An 18,908-nucleotide genomic window follows, 5' to 3' on the forward strand; every position below is an offset into this window, starting at 1 on the left:
AATGCATTTATGTGGCATCTAGAAAAATGGTGCAGATGAACCAGTTTGCAAGGCAGAAATAGAGACACAGATGTAGAGAACAAATGTATGGACACCAAGGAGGGAAAGCAGGGGAGGAGGGGGGGGGATGAATTGGAACATTGTGATTGACATATATACACTAATATGTATAAAATAGATAACTAATAGCAACCTGCTGTATAAAAAAATAAAATAAAATTCAAAAAAAAAAAGAAAGATCCATGTAAAACTGGACAATTTTCAGAAGAAATTGTCCAGGATAGTGAAGATTACTACAAAATTTGGAAGAGAAAGTTTGCAATAGAAATAAGATAATTTTCTTAAAATACTAAGACGTTGATATAAGACAGAGACTTTGTCTTAAGGATAAAGTCCTTAACCTTTTTAGGTGATGGAAATGAAGTTTTCAAAATTTAGATTGTGAGAAAAAGAGAAGTATGAAAGGTATGAGCCATAGCTTGGGATTTTTTTTTTTTTTTGTAATTTTTTTATTGTGGGAAAATAATGATAACCTAAAATTGACGAACTTAACCATTTTTAAGTGTACAGCTCTGTGGCATGAAGTACATTCACATTGTTGTGCTTTTGACAAAGGCTCTCTCCTTGACCAGAGTCTAATCAGGCTCCTCTGAGTGCTCTTCTCCACTAGGTCTCCTCCTTGCGCCTTGTCCTCATGCCTGCCTAGCCCAGTTGTAGCAAAAATCATAATAAATCAGCTTAGAGTGACTGCCCAGCCTTGGATATCTGATCACCTGGTGTGCCTTCAACAAGAATCCTGTTAAGGTGGTATAGTAATAATCCCCTATCCTTGATGTGTCCTTTTAGTAATTTTCCACCCAGGAACACCACCCCCCCATCCCCCTTCCCCAGCCACTCCGCTCCTTAGATGTAAATTCCCAGCTCTCTCTACTGTGTTTAGAGTTGAGCCCAATCTCTCTCCCGTATTACAGTGGTCTTGACACCTATTGCAATAGTCGTGAATAAAGACTATTTTAACAGTGTCAGAATGATTAACAGTGACAGAATGATTTCTTACCATTTTAACAGTGTCGAAATGATTTTTTTCTAAACAAAATCATCGCCACCATCCATCTCCAGAATTTTTTCATGTTGAAAAACTGAAACTCTGTACTCATTAAACAGTAACTCCTCATTCTCTCCTCCCCTAGGCCTTGGCAACCACGATGCTACATTCTGTCTCTATGAACTTGACTACTCCACGTATCTCATATAAGTAGAATCACATGGTATTATACCTTTTGTGACTGGCCATTTCACTTAACACAGTATCTTTAAGGTTTATTCATGGTTGTAGCATGTGTCAGAATTTCCTTCCATTTTAAGACTGAATGGCGGGGCGGGGGGCGGGTGGTGGGATGAATTGGGAGATTGGGATTGACATATATACACTAATATGTATAAAATGGATAACTAATAAGAACCTGCTGTATAAAAAAATTAATTAATTTAATTTAATTTTTTAAAAAAGACTGAATAATATTCCATTGCTTGGATATACCACATTTCGTTCATGCATTCATCCGTCATGGACACTTGGGTTGCTTCTACCTTTTGGATATTGTGAATAGTGCTGCTGTGAACATGGGTGTACAAATATCTACTTGCGCCCCAGCTTTCAATATTTTGTGTATATACTCACAAGTAGAATTGCCGTATCATATTGTAATTCTAATTTAAATTTAATTCTAATTTTTTGAGGAATTGCCATACCATTTTCCATAGCAACTGCACCATTTTCCATTCCCACCAATAGTGCACAAGGGTTCCAATTTCCCACATCCTCTCAAACACTTGCTATTTTCTGGGTTTTTTTTTTTTTAAATAATACCCATCCTAATGAATGTAAAGTGCTACCTCATTGTAGTTTTCATTTGCATTCCCTAATGATGAGCCACTCTTGTTTTTCTTTAAAATTATAAACTTTTTGTATTTCTGAGTTATTTGGAGCCCTCTAACCTCCTAAGCTCCCATGTTGTAAGATAGCTCTGTCCAATAGAAATACAATGTGAACTATCTATGTAATTTTAAGTTTTCTAGTAGCCATATTTTAAAAAAGAAATGTATAAAATTAATTTTAATAATACATTTTAATACAATATATCTAGAAAACAATCATTTTACAATGTAATCAATATAAAAATTATTGGGATATTTTACATTCCTTTTTCATACTAAGTCATTAGTGTGTGGTTTCTGCTTATAGCATATCTCACTCACTTCTAACTGTCCCCATTTCAAATGCTCAATAGCCACATGTGGCCAGTGGCTACCGTGTTGCACAGGTCTAAGCTCTTGATTCTAACTAAATACTCATTAAAGCTATGAAAAATTATAAGGCAAGAAAAACCAGTTATCAGTACATGATGTACAGAAATCCTTTGTACACGGGCAGCTTGTGGGTGGATGAGGACACATTGCCGCCTCACCACCATCCACGCATTGAACACACGTGTACACAGACTCACACATGGAAGGAAATCTCCCTCTGAACAGCAGCAGCCAGAGGGTCTCTCCATTTTGTTATATTACTGTTAGGTGATAGTATTGTTTTCTACTATTTTACATTTTTTAAAAACTTACAGCATTTCAAATAAACTCTAAATTGTAAAACATGGTTCAGCTAGTCTGAACCACAAATGCTTTGATTGCCCTTTGAACCAATATATAAACAAAGTTTGGAATCACATCATTTATGAATTGGTCAGTTTCTGTAGAGAGGTGACTTCTTCAATATTTGATTTGTGGATCAAATAAAGGCCTTTTAATCAGCTCTAATATTTCCCCTATTGGCATGCTGATTTTAAGTTTTTCGTTTTCATTTTCTTTGTTCCAGCAGCCCATGAGTCACATAAGTGGTGCCATTCAAACTCCTTGATTATCTAAGTGCCTTTCTAATCTCTGCAGAAGCTAAGGCACTATCCTGTAAATAAGGCACCATGGGTGCCAAATCAGAAATTGTCACATGACATATTAGATTTTCCGAGATCATTGTCGGTTTTAATAACAATTACGTTTCATAAGCCAAGAGTCCCCTTTGGGGCCAAACCGTCACTAATAGCCATTAAGTTCTAGCCCATTTCAGTGCTCCTCAGGGTTTCATATTTGTTTCATCTATGTACAGCCTGCATGCCAAAAAGTTAAAGAGCTTTTAAACAATTAAGAAGGAACCTCTTGTCAATTTAAGCTTAACTGTTGACAGTTTGGATCACAGGGTAATTGTTCATGAATTAGTGATAAAGTGAGGTTCATTGAAATTTAATGGACAGTATTGACTACCTTTCTAAGCTTCCTATAGAATTCAACATTTTTTACTACTCAGAGTATTGGATAAATCTTCTTGTTCACTGGATTGCTCCCTCCCTTCTAGAGAGTAGCTGCGTGGGGACTGAATCCCTGCCTGCTGCCACTCTTCTGTCCCTCAGGGCACCCAGCTCCACCATAATGCTCAGTGACACGTACCCATGGGCTGGCTAGCCTGGCAAGGAGAATTTTCATTCTTACACCTTGGGCACAGTGGTTTTACCTATGCTTCCAAAAATAAATTTAGCTCATTAAAGTAATATTTATTCAATAATTATGTGAGTGCCTACCAAGTGCCATCTCTGTGCTGGAGGCATCACACTTATTAATTTATCACATAAATCAAGCACTGATTATTTTTCTCTTATGTGTGTGTAAACTGAGGCCCAGAGGAGACACACCCTGCATGGGTCACTTACCAGCCCTGGTGCACTGGATACGTTATGGAACTTCTCTGAGCTTCAGCTTCCCTTATTTATGTGATGAGATCAGTAATACTGCCATTAAGTGTTGCTGTAAGAAATAAATTATGTAATGCTTTATTTTATCCCTTTTCTTCTTTTCTTCACTTTGCAGAAATGGAATAAGTTTGTACAGAGCATTTCACTTCTTATCAGAAGTGGAAAAAATATCTCCTCATTTAGACTAATGAAGCCAGTCTTTCACTGCATTAAACCAGATTGTTCTGTATCAGACAAAGAACTCGGCCAAATGAAACAAAAACTAAATCTGCTTATTTAAGGCTACCTTTGAATGTTTTGTAGTAATATGACCACTGGTGAAACTGTTCTGTAGATCCCTGTTTTAGTCTAAGTTAAAAATTATGACCCCAGCATAATTAATATGTAAGTTCTCTAGCACTAATATAATCCTAAGACTTTTTTTAGACAGTATCAGCTTACATCTGGAGGCTTATAAAAACAAAATTAAACTATACACACACACACACACACACACACACACACACTCACACACACACACGCAAATGTAGAATTGTATCACTATGGAAATACTGATATTCAATTTATATTGAATACTGATATTTCTAGTCAAGCATATGAGTGTGTGTATATACAGTTTTAACTAATACCAGAGGATTTTAAATATTTGTAACTTTAAAATACCTTTAAAATAATTTTATATAAAGCTATACCTATTCATTTGAAACTGATACTAATAGATTTAAAATAGGTCTTCGTATGTTGACAGTTTTTTTATCATGTTATATATTTTTATTACAATTGATGAGTGATAAATTACTAGAGTGTTTCTTAATATTTTCAAACCAATAAACAACAATTGTGTTGTCAAAAACAACTCAGACAATTTGTACATCTCTCACCTCTCTGAGACTGTGTTGTTCCTATTGGAAGTGTCTTTGATCAACCACTCCCAAGTTTCTTGCTTCAGACTGCAGGGTATAAATGTCATTTGTTTGATAAGTACTTATTAAATGCCAACAATATTCCATGCCCTGGGCATAAAATGTGGTGGATAAAAATGGTATTGCCCTTTTGGAACCTGGAATCTAGTGGCAGAAGCAGATATTAATCAATGAAGTATAGAAATAAATATGAAAATACAAGCTGTGGTGATTTTTCTTATGGAAAAGTACAAGGAGATATGAGAATATTGAAAAGGGGGGACGTGGTATGGTCTGGAGAGCTTGATTACAGATCACTTCTCTGACCAATCAACTAGGTAAAGAAGGTGATGTAGGGAAAGACATTGGACTTTGGATGGATATAAGCTTGAGTTTCAAATATGTCTTCTTTGTCCTGACGTAAGTTGCTTAAATTATTTGAAATCTCAGTTTTCTCATTTATAAAAGGACTTTATTGTATTTACCTCAACACAGTTCTTAAAGACTGTAAAACAGATTTGTTAGTGGCTGGCACATAATGTGCATTTAGTAAATGATAGTGTCCTATCTCTCCATTGCTCCTTTGATGACAAACTTTTTCTTAATGTCTAATAAGGTAGCATTCTTCTTCTTAAGTATTATTACAGATTCTATCCAAGTCAAAGACAAGTAGTTACACAATAGTATTGTACCTGCAGTAAATACTGGAATTCAATATAGGGCATTTTATTTCAAGTCAAATGTTTGACCAGGAGTGTAATTAAGGGAATGGATTCATCGACTTTAGGAAAATAGCATGCATTATGCATATCATTAGCTTGACTGAGTAAAACCTTGTGTCTTAATGGAAAACCCACCAAACTAAGAGTTAGGAGAACATGATTGTAAATGAGATGCTTGGAAAGTCAGGGTGCAGCTCTGGGTCTCAGAGCTAAAATTTCAAATCCCTTTTAGCTCAATCATCTTGGGAAGCTGAAAAATTAAATTAGTGCCCATTTCACATGGTTGATTCATATTCTTTCTGGGATTCTTAGCTTGAGGGTCACCTCCTCTGAGAAACCTGCTCTGACTACCTAAAGTTTGGGCTATGGTCACTCCCCTAGGCTCCCTTAAAAGAAGAATCTGGCTACTATTTACTGAATGTGTGCATAGGACTGACTCTTCCCCACACTATGCTCTCCATGAGGAGGTGAACAGTGCCTGCCTCACGCCTCAGCTCTTGGTACAGTGCCCAACACTTAATAAGCACCATGCTGCTGAGACAATATTTGGTGCATCATCTAAGTCAGAAGAAAAATAACCAGTTATGTGCTCAGCACCATAAAAATGTTCTGAAAAACCATATAGGCTGAACTTTCACCTTAAGGAGATTATAGTTAAGTTAGCAGTGCAAGACTAAAACACATCACAGATGTAGAGAATAAACTTATGGTTACCAAGGGGTAGGGGGGGTGGTGAATGGGGAGATTGGGCTTGACATATATACACTACTATGTATAAAATAGGTAACTAATGAGAACCTACTGTATAGCACAGGGAACTCTACTCAATAATCTGTGGTGACCAAAATGGGAAGGAAATCTAAAAGAGTGGATATAGGTATACGTATAACTGATTCACTTTGCTGTACAGCAGAAACTAACACAACATTGTAAAGCAACTATACTCCTATTAAAAGAAAAAAAGACTAAAACACAAACAAACAAAAATCAGACAATATAAGAATGGCATCACTGGACTTCCCTAGTGGTGCAGTGGCTAAGAATCCACCTGCCAATGCAGGGGACACGGGTTCGATCCCTGGTCTGGGAAGATCCCACATGCTGCGGAGCAACTAAGCCTGTGCACCACAACTACTGAGCCGGCACTCTAGAGCCTGAGAGCCACAACTACTGAGCCTGCATGCCAAAACTACTGAGGCCCACACACCTACAACCTGTGCTCTGCAACAAGAGAAGCCCGCACACCGCAACGAAGAGTAACCCCTGCTCACCGCAACTAGAGAAAGCCCGCGCGCAGCAACGAAGACCCAACACAGCCAAAAATAAATAAATAAATAAATTTATTTTTAAAAAAAAGAAGGGCATCATAAAATGAGGTATGCATCATAAATTCTTCATGGGGTCCAATGATGGTCATGGAAAAGATGGGGTTTTGAAGACTGGAAGAGAATTCACTAAGTAGAAAAGGAATGGACAGGCCATGACTGAAATATGAAACAGTGTGTCAGTCAGGGCTGAAAAGAGCAGCAGGATCCATGGTAGTTAGTGGTGGGAACTGAAGCCGGAAGTCAGGTTGTGGAGGGTCTTGTCTATCAAGAGGAGCCATTTACAATTTTCAGAAGTTTCACACACATGATTTCATATAATCCCATAGTAACCCTCGTTTTTAATCCTCTACTCTTACATTGCCCTCCTTCTCTCTCCCCACTGGTAACCACTAGTTTGTTCTCTATACCTGTGAGTCTGCTTCTTTTTTGCTTTATTCACTAGTTTGTTGTATTTTTTACATGCGACATACAGTATTTGTCTTTCTCTGTCTGATTTATTTCACTTAGCACAATGCCCTCCAAGTCCATCCATGTTGCTGCAAATGGCAAAATTTCCTTCTTCTTTATGGCTGAGTAGTATTCCATTGTGTGTGTGTGTGTGTGTGTGTGTGTGTGTGTATATATATATATATATATATATATATATACACACACCCCATATCTTCTTTATCCATTCATCTGTTGATGAACACTTAGGGGCTTCCATACTTTAGCAATTATAAATAACGCTGCTATGAACATTGAGGTTCATGTATCTTTTCCAATTAGTGTTTCTGGTTTTTTCAGATATATACCCAGCAATGGAATTGCTGGGTCATATGGAAATTCTATTTTTAGTTTTTTGAGGAACGTCCATACTGTTTTCCACAGTGGCTGAACCAATTTACATTCCCATCAACAGTATAGGAGGGTTCCCTTTTCTCCACATCCTTGCCAATATTTGTTATTTGTGTTCTTTTGATGATAGCCATTCTGACAGGTGTGAAGTGATATCTTGTTGTGGTTTTGATTTGCATTTCACTGATGATTAATGATGTTGAGCATCTTTTCATGTGCCGAGAATTTAAAGAATCTTTTGTTAAAAAAAAAAAAAAAACTAATAAAGGCAAGTTAGGAGAAGGATGAGAAAGAAAGAAATCATGCAAATAGTAAGACTGAGTCAATTGTATTTAAGAAACACAACTTATCTTTCTTATTTAGAAAAGATTTTGGCCTAGAATTAAGTAGGTGAGCATTTCCTCTTTAAAGTAGAGCATGGGAATAAAAGAAGAAAATGATTAGGAATGCAAAGAGTTAAGGGATAGAAGAAAAAAAAAAGAAAACACCCAACTGATTCAGAATTTATACCAGCTTTGGCACAGACTTCGTCTTTTTTTTTTTTTTTAACTTTACATTTAACTGTGTTTAAACATTTTAATAATGAAAAAAAAATCAAGAGGAGTGTGCACTTGATGGGTTTGGAAATGTGGGCCCCTGATGGCATTGAACGTGAAACTAACATGCTCATAATAAAGTTTCTAGAAATTTAGGATAGATTTTTAGGATAGAAGTAAGTCTAAAAGAAGGAAGGGTCTGAACAAAGTCATTTTAAAATAATATTTTATGTTTAAATAATGTCCTGAACATCTAACTCATGCCCATTTCTTTTATCTCATTGATCATCATAGCAGTTCAACCAGGTAGGGCAGCATTTACAGAGGAAGAACAGATGCTCAGAGAGGTTAAGTAACATGTTCAGGGTCATCTAGGTAATTAATGGCAGAGTCAGGATTAAAAGGAAGAATTCCTGAATTTCAAATCTATATCATTAAAGTTATAACTAAAATTTATCTAATGGTAGCAATGCTATAGTTCCGTTTTTTAGTATATATTGTCTAAAGACATTTTAACGATAATCTTGGTGAAAACATGTAGAGATTTCTGTTGGTGAGGTTTTTTTGCTTTTAGGTTAAAAACATATGCATGTTTGTAAACCCACAAAACAGCATCGAAGAACATTAGTCAGATTTTGCTGGATAAACCCAAATTTATAATACTTACATGTAATAATACTCAAATAGTAATATATGTTACTTTAGCTTACATACAAAAAGCCAGAAACAATTCTTGCCATTAAAACCACATAGACTTTACACTACAGTTTTAAAGGGAAAATACTTTAAGTATAAGAAATAAAACAAGAAATTAGTATTTACTACAGAGGCTGCTTTTTCCTGTAGAAGAGACATGATATGTGTTCTATAAATAGAGTGAATTTAGGACATGGTAATCAACACGTTTAACGTAATTTCTTGAGTTCTGTTAGCTGATTCATACCCTTTGGCCAGAGAACAATGCATGTGACCATTTACTGCTGAATGCTTTAGGGGTGTCTGTGTAGTATTTGTGCTAAAGAAGACAGATTCTAGAGTCAGATTTGCTGTGGTACAAACCCTGATCCCCCATTTACTAATCTGTTATTTTTATGCAAGTTTCTTAACCTCTGTAAGTCTTATTGTCTTTGTCTATAAAATGTGGATAATAGTAATAGTAAATTTTATCTATGAGTCCTTTAAAATAGGATAGGAATAAATAAATGAATTTATGGTAAGGAATAAAAAGTTCTCATGCAAGCAAAACCACTGCTATGCATATATTTTATACATAGGTACAGACATACATATATTCCCTATTTGCCATGAACTACTAATTTGTATTCTAGGACATGTCTATTCCATTCCATTTTCTAACCATTCGCTCCAGAAGTGTCAGCGTTAGGTTTGCAGGAAAATGGAATGGAAGCTTTTATGACATTTTACTGATTTTTAGTGATCTGTGGTGATTAATGAAGCTTTATTGGAAACCAAAAAAAATAATTCCTGTATTCCTGGTTTTATGTTTTAAAGCAATCCATTAGGCATTGGAAAAGTGCCTGAAAGTTATATTTTAAAGGCTTTTCTTTTTAAACCAAAGCTTTTTCTTTTTCCCGATAAGGTCTATACGTAAAACATGATATCAGTCATAGGGTAAGTACATGTTGCTGGTAAGAGTACTTACTTATGACTGTATTTTATAAATGTTTAAATCTAGATTTTTCTTCCTTGCCCTTCCTCCCCTCTCATGCTGCACTCTACATGTGTTACAAAATTATTCATTCAAAACAACTTGAATAAACTTCATCAACAAGACCTGCTGTTGGCTAGAGCAGTTCTTGCACACCCAGAAATTGAAGCTGCTGACAGGGCTAGTGCTATGAATTTAAACATGTGAGAAGCAAGACTGATCTTTTAAATATTATTTGAAACTCAATGCCTTCAGTAACTGATATTCCTTTCTGCTGTGTGTGATAGCCTTTGTGGTTGCTGAAACTTGTAGAAAATATCTGGTGGCATCTAATAAGGTAAGAATGTAGCAGAGCTGCTGTGAGGGGATAAAGAGGTCCAAGGAGATGGAGGGGTGATCCCAGCTCTGGTCAATCATGCCTTCCATCCTTCAGAGACATCCTCTGCTATGGACTGAAAACTCAACTCCAAAGGAGTTCCAAAGGACCAAATCATATATTTGTCTGAAAAGAAAAATTATGTATCTTCTGACAGAGATGAAGACAACCAGCCTTGCAAGAGATCCTTAGGAGTCAGAGTCACAGCATGCAAGCCGTTCTAACACGCACATTTTCACATCTAAATGCATCTCAAAAGTCAGTGAATAAATTTAATGCATTAATTCTATATTCTTTTCATTCAAAAAATTGTTATTACATTAATTGTTAGTGTATCTTACAATAGACTTTAAATATTCACTATATATATAAATATATTTATTTCATTTATTATATATATATATACTTTATATACACACATATATATTCAAAATATTTTGGCATTAAATGAATTAAGAAATGCAAAATATTTACTTTGTGAAAAATTGTATAAATCAAATGTTGATGAAAATATGTACAGTCTAACCATATTTCATTCCTTTGCAAACCACAGAACAGAGAAAGCAGCAGTGAATGATTAAGAACCACTAATCTATGGTGGGGAAATACTGAAAAAACTTAAAGTAGAAGGAAAAGCACAGTTGATTTTTGATTTTATTTTTTTCCATTACTCTAGAGGGTGGATCAAAAAAGATATTGCTGTGATTTATGTCAAAGAGGTTCTTCCTGTTTTCCTCTAAGAGTTTTATAGTGTCTGGCCTTACATTTAGATCTTTAATCCATTTTGAGTTTATTTTTGTGTATGGTGTTAGGGAGTGTTCTAATTTCAGTCTTTTACATGTAGCTGTCCAGTTTTCCCAGCACCACATTTTGAAGAGACTGTCTTTTCTCCATTGTATATCCTTGCCTCCTTTGTCATAGATTAGTTGACCACAGGTGCATGGGTTTATCTCTGGGCTTTCTATCCTGTTCCATTGATCTGTATTTCTGTTTTTGTGCCACTACCATACTGTCTTGATTACTATAACTTTGTAGTATAGTCTGAAGTCAGGGAGTCTGATTCCTCCAGCTCCGTTTTTTTCCCTCAAGACTGCTTTGGCTATTTGGGGTCTTTTGTGTCTCCATACAAATTTTAAGATTTTTTGTTCTAGTTGTGTAAAAAATGCTATTGGTAATTTAATAGGGATTGCATTGAATCTGTAGATTACTTTGGGTAGTATAGCCATTTTCACAATATCGATTCTTCCAATCCAAGAACATGGTATATCTCTCTATCTGTTTGTATCATCTTTAATTTCTTTCATCAGTGTCTTATAGTTTTCTGCATACAGGTCTTTTGTCTCCCTAGGTAGGTTTATTCCTAGGTATTTTATTCTTTTCGTTGCAATGGTAAACGGGAGTGTTTCCTTAATTTCTCTTTCAGATTCTTCATCATTAGTGTATAGTAATGCAAGAGATTTCTGTGCATTAATTTTGTATCTTGCAACTTTACGAAATTCATTGATTACCTCTAGTCGTTTTCTGGTGGCATCTTTAGGATTCTCTATGTATAATATCATGTCATCTTTAAACAGTGACAGTTTTAATTCTACTTTTCCAATTTGTATTCCTTTTATTTCTTTTTCTTCTCTGATTGCTGTGGCTAGGACTTCCAAAACTATGTTGAATAATAGTGGTGAGAGTGAACATCCTTGTCTTGTTCCTGATCTGAGAGGAAATGCTTTCAGTTTTTAACCATTGAGAATGATGTTTGCTGTGGGTTTGTCATATGGCCTTTATTATATTGAGGTAGGTTCCCTCTGTGCCCACTTTCTGGAGAGTTTTTATCATAAATGGGTGTTGAATTTTGTCAAAAGCTTTTTCTGCATCTATTGAGATGATCATATGGTTTTTATTCTTCAGTTTGTTAATATGGTGTATCACATTGATTGATTTGTGTATAGTGAAGAATCCTTGCATCCCTGGGATAAATCTCACTTGATCATAGTGTATGATGCTTTTAATGTGTTGTTGGATTCTGTTTGCTAGTATTTTGTTGAGAATTTTTGCATCTATATTCATGAGTGATATTGGTCTGTAATTTTCTTTTTCTGTAGTATCTTTGTCTGGTTTTGGTTTGAGAGTGATGGTGGCCTTGTAGAATGAGTTTGGGAGTGTTCCTTTCTCTGCAATTTTTTGGAAGAGTTTGAGAAGGATGGGTGTTAGCTCTTCTCTAAATGTTTGATAGAATTCACCTGTGAAGCCATCTGGTCCTGGACTTTTGTTTGTTGGAAAATTTTTAATCACAGTTTCAATTTCATTGCTTGTGATTGGTCTGTTCATATTTTCTATTTCTTCCTGGTTCAGTCTTGGAAGATTATACCTTTCTAAGTGATTTTTGATTTTAAGGGATATTATAAGTGTTACATTAGTACTAAAGTTTGCAGAAATTTGTTTTTAAAATATTTTTATAAGAAATATTTTTTAAAATTTATTGAAATAATTATTTCTTAAAAACAGATGTTGACCTTCTAGGAAATTGATGAATTATTTGAGAAATTTAACACAGTGTCCTGATCTAAATTAAGGTGAAGAAACATGGAATAAGTTTGAGCATAATTTGATGGATTCAGAACTGATTGAAGATAAAAATATATTAATTAAAAAAATCAGTGTCAGTCTTTAATGTGATTTCTAAAGGTTTGCAGCAGGTGTTTATTTTTAGTCCTCTCCTATTTAAATTCTTTCTTTTTAAGAACATTATATAAATTGTATTCTGGTGAAATTTACAGATGAAACAAAGATGAAAGGTATAGATAATATATTGGATTATAAAACTCTAGACCAAATCTAAGAAGATGCAGTTTAACAGAAATAAACTGTGACTTCTATCCTTTAAACACACACATGTGCACGTGCGTGCACACACACACACAGATGAAAAAGATGGTGGAAAATAGTCTTTAAAGTAACATGTATAAAATATTTTTTAAAACAGTGGTTGAAGAGTGGATATTTATTGACTATAAATTGGCTTTCAAAGCCGGAAACTAAAGGAACCAAGGAGGAAAAAAAACCCATAAAATTATAAATGAGAAGAGTAAATAACCATGAATATAGAGGAAATTAAAGGAATAATTTCAAAAGCATTTCAAAAGCATTATGCAAATATATTTGTACCTGTGTACACAGGCACACACACTTTCAAAAGCCAGCAACATACTTAATGGTTAAATATTAGAACTCTCAATACATTTCCTTTCAACTTAGGAACAAGATAAGGATGTTCTCTCATTAGAGTTGGTTGGCAGAAACCAGAAGGCTTTCTAGCTAGTTTAAGTAAATATGGTCACATGGCAGAACTGATTATGAAATTGTTGGAAGAGTTTGTGGAGCAGGCTCTAGGCTTAGCTTCCAAGTGTGTCTCCCAGAATGCCAGTCTAGAACTGGCCTGCCAAGAGAGCTGCTCTCACTGTCATGATTATGAAATGGGGAAATCTGGCAGCCACTACCCCAATGGTTGGCTCCGTGACCACACCATCTCAGGTATGACCTATGGCAGCAAAATGAATGCCCTGCCCACTACCTCTCAATACCTACAAAAGTAGCGATTAGACAAGGATCTCTGTATGGTTGAGAAAACCTCAAAACCTCTATGACGGTGCTCCTGGTTTGCAGAATCAGCAGACCAGAAGCACAGCCCAGCTTGCCTTACTTCCACCCTCCATATCCCATGAGGAGACATCTTCTCCTTCTCAATGTGAGACAGATTACAGGTAGAATCCAAGCTTGAAGTGACCCTGGGAAATAGTGTCTTAGTTTCCTAGCCTTTAGCAAGTGATAAGTCATTTTAAGAGGAAAATGAAACAGCCATGATTGAAATGATCTAAAACATCTGCCACATTACTACCGCATTGCTCTGGAAGTAGTAGCCAATGAAATTTAAAAAGAGAAAGAAAGCAGAAGTATAAAGTAGGAAGCAGAATTATCATGTTTTTAGTTAATATGGACATATACTCAAAAAACCAAGGGAATCAGCACAAACACTACTAGAAAGTTTTCAGAAAGATATTTGGTTTTAAAATTAATATATAGAAATCAAATAGCTTTTCTATAATCAGTAACCACTTAGACAATACAATGAAAGAAGTTATCCCATTTATAAGCACAACCACAACAAAACGTATACCAGCTCCCATAAAGTTAATAAAAATGTGTAAGTTTTATGTGAAGAAGGCCTTGAAAATTCCTGCTAGAGTATATAAGAAAAAACACATGTAAAAACATGCTTTGCTTTGAATAGCAAGATTCAATTACCAGTATTTTAATTTTCCTTAATATGTAAGATATATATATGTATAATATATGTATTATAATATATATTCCCAAGTCAACAAGACTTTTTTTGAACCTGACAATTCCACATTTAAAATGAAAAAATACGTATGCAAAATTAGCCATGAATATCTGAGCCAGATATTAAAATATATCATGAAGCCATAACTAAAATCATTTCTGCATTAGGAAAGAAATAGAAGTTCACTGGATTAGGGTAGAGATATAGAACACATCTAAAATACATTTAGAAATAATTTAATGTAAAATGAAGGTGATATTTCATATCAGTGGGGAAAAGATAGATTATTCAATAACTCCTGAGACAACGGGCTAGGTATTTGGAAAAAAAATAAAGTTGGATCTCAACCTAAATCGTTAACAGCAAAATCACTTCTAGATGAAACAAATATATTAAGGTGAAAAATTAGTAAAAACTATGAAGAGATAGTTGATAAATATAAATGGGTAATAACCATTAAAGGAGGTTCAACCTCACTCATAACTTAAGAAAAACCAATCAAAGTAAAGATGTATCATTTTTTAGCTATCAGATCTAAAGGCCATAGGATTGCATTTGTAAACACTGTGATCTGGCTGTGCTTTCTACTTTTCTGGAAAGGTTAGCCAGCATTACCACAGTTCAGTATTAGAATGTCTGGGGAGCCTGCCTACTCACTTTTTAGCCAGTTTCCAGCTATAAGAGGTCCTTTCCTGTTAAAAACATATGAAGCTTGGGGAAGAAACATCTCATCCTCTTATCGCTAACCATCTAACTACTTAGCTGTGCATGTAAAGAATTTGTTTTCTCAAGAGATACCACATAGTTGCCTTTGGTGGGGAGGTGGGGAGGCGTGGGCTAGAGGCCTTGGAGGAGGGGGAGACTAGTTTTGAATTAGTGGCATCTATATGCCTATAGGCATGTTGGAATTTCTGACCACATGAACATTTTCATATTTTAAAAGCGCCATAGCATCTAGAATAGGGTTGGTGTTTGTCATGCTCTGTCCTGAGGGGGTGAACTGGGCTAGGATTGGGTTCAGATGTAGACACTACCCTCTAAGATTGGTCTGTGAACCAGCCAGAACGTTTTAGGAAAAGCAACCGTGACATAAGGGAATTTGCAGTCATGCCAGAACAAGCATCCGGATGTGTCATGTAGTTGGATGAGGAACTGGCATAGAAATTAGAGCAGTGTTCATGAAAGAGAGTCTGGAAAACGCAGGAAAACATGTTGGCTGTGGGCTCAAGGGATATGATGGCATCAGGGAGGATATTAAAGGAAACAATTTTGGATTGATGAAAGAAGAGAATGCTAAGCAGTGAGGCTCTCCAAGGAGGCTGCCATGTTCGGTAGTGAGTTCTCCCATCGTGAGAGCTGTTCAGAACTGAGCCTCCTGTCAATCAGGTAAGGGGAGCAAGAGAGATAGAAATCAAACTCGGGATTCTACAGACTCACAGACGTAGAGAACAGACTCATGGCTGCCAAGGGGGAGAGGGGGTTGCGGAGGGATGGATTGGGAGTTTGGGGATAGCAGATGCAAACTATTATGTACAGAATGGATAAACAGCAAGGTCCTACTGTATAGTACAGGGAACTAACTATATTCAGTATCCTGTGATAAACCATAATAGAAACGACTATGAAAAAGAATGTGTATATATATATATATATGTCTGAATCACTTTGCTGTACAGCAGACATTAACACAACATTGTAAATCAACTATACATCAATAAAATAAATAAAAAAACAAACTCGGAGTTCTTAGAGGCTGTCATAATCCATCTTGTACTCTCTGTTAGTAAGAGTCCCCAGATATTTTAAAAGACAAGAAAGGAATAGTTCTATATAAGAAAACAAACTTAAAATAAGTTTTAAAGCTAGGAGTCAGCCAAGTAGTCTCTCAAGAACTATTCTGGGGAACCAGCTCTTTAAAGCAGAACCACAGCAGAATGTTTGTCACGTCTAAAGGCCACAGGACCACTTGTATTACCTTTTAGATTTTGCTTTTGATTTGCTCTCTGATTTTTTCTAAAGATTAGCCAGCTTTACCACATCTCAGCTTCCTGGAAAATTGAGGGAATCAACCCTGTTCTTTTCAGCCAGCTTCCAGCTGATGAATTCCAGACAGCTGCTTGTAGGCAGCAAGAGGAGGTGTGACCTTGGGGCAAAGGTGGTAAAGCAACTTTGGTCTGACCTTCCCTTCATCACAGACCACCAAGCCCTGAAAGTGAATGTTTAATACCCTTGGGAAGATTTCTGGTCTTTGTTCCAAACAATTACTGAACTAATCTAAATTACACAAACACAGACCATTTATCAAGGCCAGCCTGCAAGGAGTTGCATATCTAGGCAAAGTGTTCCCAGTACAAAGGGTGAACTCAGGATAAATAAAGCAGAAACGAGGTGCTGATTAATCAAAAAAAAAAAAAAAAAAAGACTCATTAAATATCTAACAATGGAAGAGTTTGCAGGCTGTTTACCTGAATGATTTTATTAGTATGTAGACAAAAAGATGTTTTTCTTCTTTTATAATAACCCAAGAAACAAAACCCTTTGCAAGTTTAGATTGAGACATTTGAATTCAAAGGATTTTAACATTTTTGACAAATAAGGAAGACGTGAAGGAAAAGAGACAGCCAGCTTGAGGGAATTGGTGATAGAGACAATATTTACAACCCAGAGACCAGATCCAACTCTCCTTTTCAGGCCTTATTTCCTACAGCAATGAGAAAATTCTCTAAAAGTTAGTGGCTGTCTATTAATTGCCCCTAATTAGAACTGGGACTCTCCTTCAGTTCTACACACTCACCCGAAAAATTTACATCAAAAGTTAATATCAAATAAGCCAGTCCCCAAAAGACAAGTGTTGTATTGTTCCACTTATGTGAGATAACTGGAGTAGTCAAATTCATAGAAGCAGAAAGTTGCCAGCGGCTAGGGGGAGGGGAGAATGGGAAGTTATTTTTTAATGGCTACAGAGTTGCAGTTTGGGCAGATGAAAAAAGTTCAGGAGATGGATGATTATGAGGTTACACAACAGAGTAAATGTACTTAACACTACTGAACTTAAAAATGGTTATGATGGTCAATTTTATGTTATTTAACCACAATTTAAAATAAACAAAAAAGTTAAAGATCAATAAATGATATTCATAGATGAGAATATTATAGTGACTGGCTTAAAAAGTCCACAGTTTTGCATCTGCTGTGTCACAGTCTCTCTGGAATAATATTTTTAGTGGGAAGAACTTGGCACTAAGCTGATCATCCTTGAGTGTGTTGGGCGGACACTGAAGTGTACCATGAGTCGGGACCATGCCCATGGTCCTGGCAGGGAGTTTGGAAGCCTGATAGGGTCAGACAGGGAGGGCAGCTCAGACTCGTAGGTTGCCTGGCTTGGTCGATGCTGAGCTCAAGGGTGATGGGGAGTAAATATAAAAGCGGGTCTTATAATAGTTGAGAAGTAAGTAGGGAGAAGCAGGCTTGCATTCAAAACCACAACTACAATGTCGCAGAACTATAGGTAACTAATTAATGCCACCTGAGAACCAAAAGTTATGATGAAAAGCACATGTCTGCTGCTCTACATATTTTTAATAATAGAGGCATCGTATTGTTTTCATACCCTCAGAGGAAAGCCAGCTGGGAGTATGATTTTCACCACGTAAAGACTGAACAGGCATCCTGGGTCAGCTTCGAAGGCGTGCAGCCTGCGCAATCACACGGGTCCCGTGCTCAGAGGACCTGCGCTTGGTTTAAGGCTCTGCTTCGGGGATCTCGAAATTTTTAATACTTTTTGAACAAGGGACCTGACATTTCACTTTGTGCCGAGCTCCACAAATTATGTAGCCAGTCCTGCTGGCAATAATCAGAACATCAAACGGCTACCTAGGCTAAAATATCATGGTAATGCAAAGAGGTGGGTGCACAAGCCGAATTTGGGCAGATAAGGTGTATTACCAAAAGGACTGAGGTTGGTACAGAATCTGGTGGAGTCAAAACAGGATCACAGACAGGGAAATATGTACTGTTGTACACATATGTGACTCTAAGCGTGCCTGTCGGTCCACTGCTGGGGACAGAGCCCTGTGGGTGGGCAGTGTCATTATGCAGTTACACGGTTGCAAACGCACATTGTTCCTGCCTTTCTACTCACACCAGGAAGGAGATCCTGGATGGGAAAAGGCCAAGGCTCTGTCTCTGGTTCTCCAAGTGACTTGACCTAGGATTGCAGGGTCCCCCACGCCTCCCACCGGGACGTCTTATGGTTTACATTGCTCTTACAGCTCTTGCTGTCATTTTTCATCTTTAGCCCCCAGCAGGATGGGCCTGCCCAGATTGGGGCGCATTAAACCAGTCATCGGGTTTTAGACCAGAGATTTCAACCAGCTGGGAACTGGGAGGGAATTGGGAT

At 36.5% G+C, this 18,908-nt stretch overlaps 1 protein-coding gene across 14 annotated transcripts in view; it reads left to right on the top strand.

Annotated features, from left to right (window-relative positions):
• The window catches only part of TMEM117 (transmembrane protein 117), a 536,620-nt gene that overhangs the window by 469,021 nt on the left and 48,691 nt on the right, over positions 1 to 18,908 (top strand). The window contains exon 7 of one of the 14 annotated variants that reach the window (XM_082349431.1): positions 1,191 to 10,322. The exons of 12 other annotated variants lie outside the window; for them this stretch is intronic. In XM_082349431.1, the coding sequence (XP_082205557.1) occupies positions 1,191 to 1,259 (69 nt within the window). In that variant the 3' untranslated portion in view covers positions 1,260 to 10,322. One more of the 14 variants, XM_082349434.1, reaches the window with a different exon arrangement.

This window comes from Balaenoptera borealis (genome assembly GCF_965194805.1).
Source record: "Balaenoptera borealis genome assembly, chromosome: 13".
Taxonomy (NCBI): domain Eukaryota; kingdom Metazoa; phylum Chordata; class Mammalia; order Artiodactyla; family Balaenopteridae; genus Balaenoptera; species Balaenoptera borealis.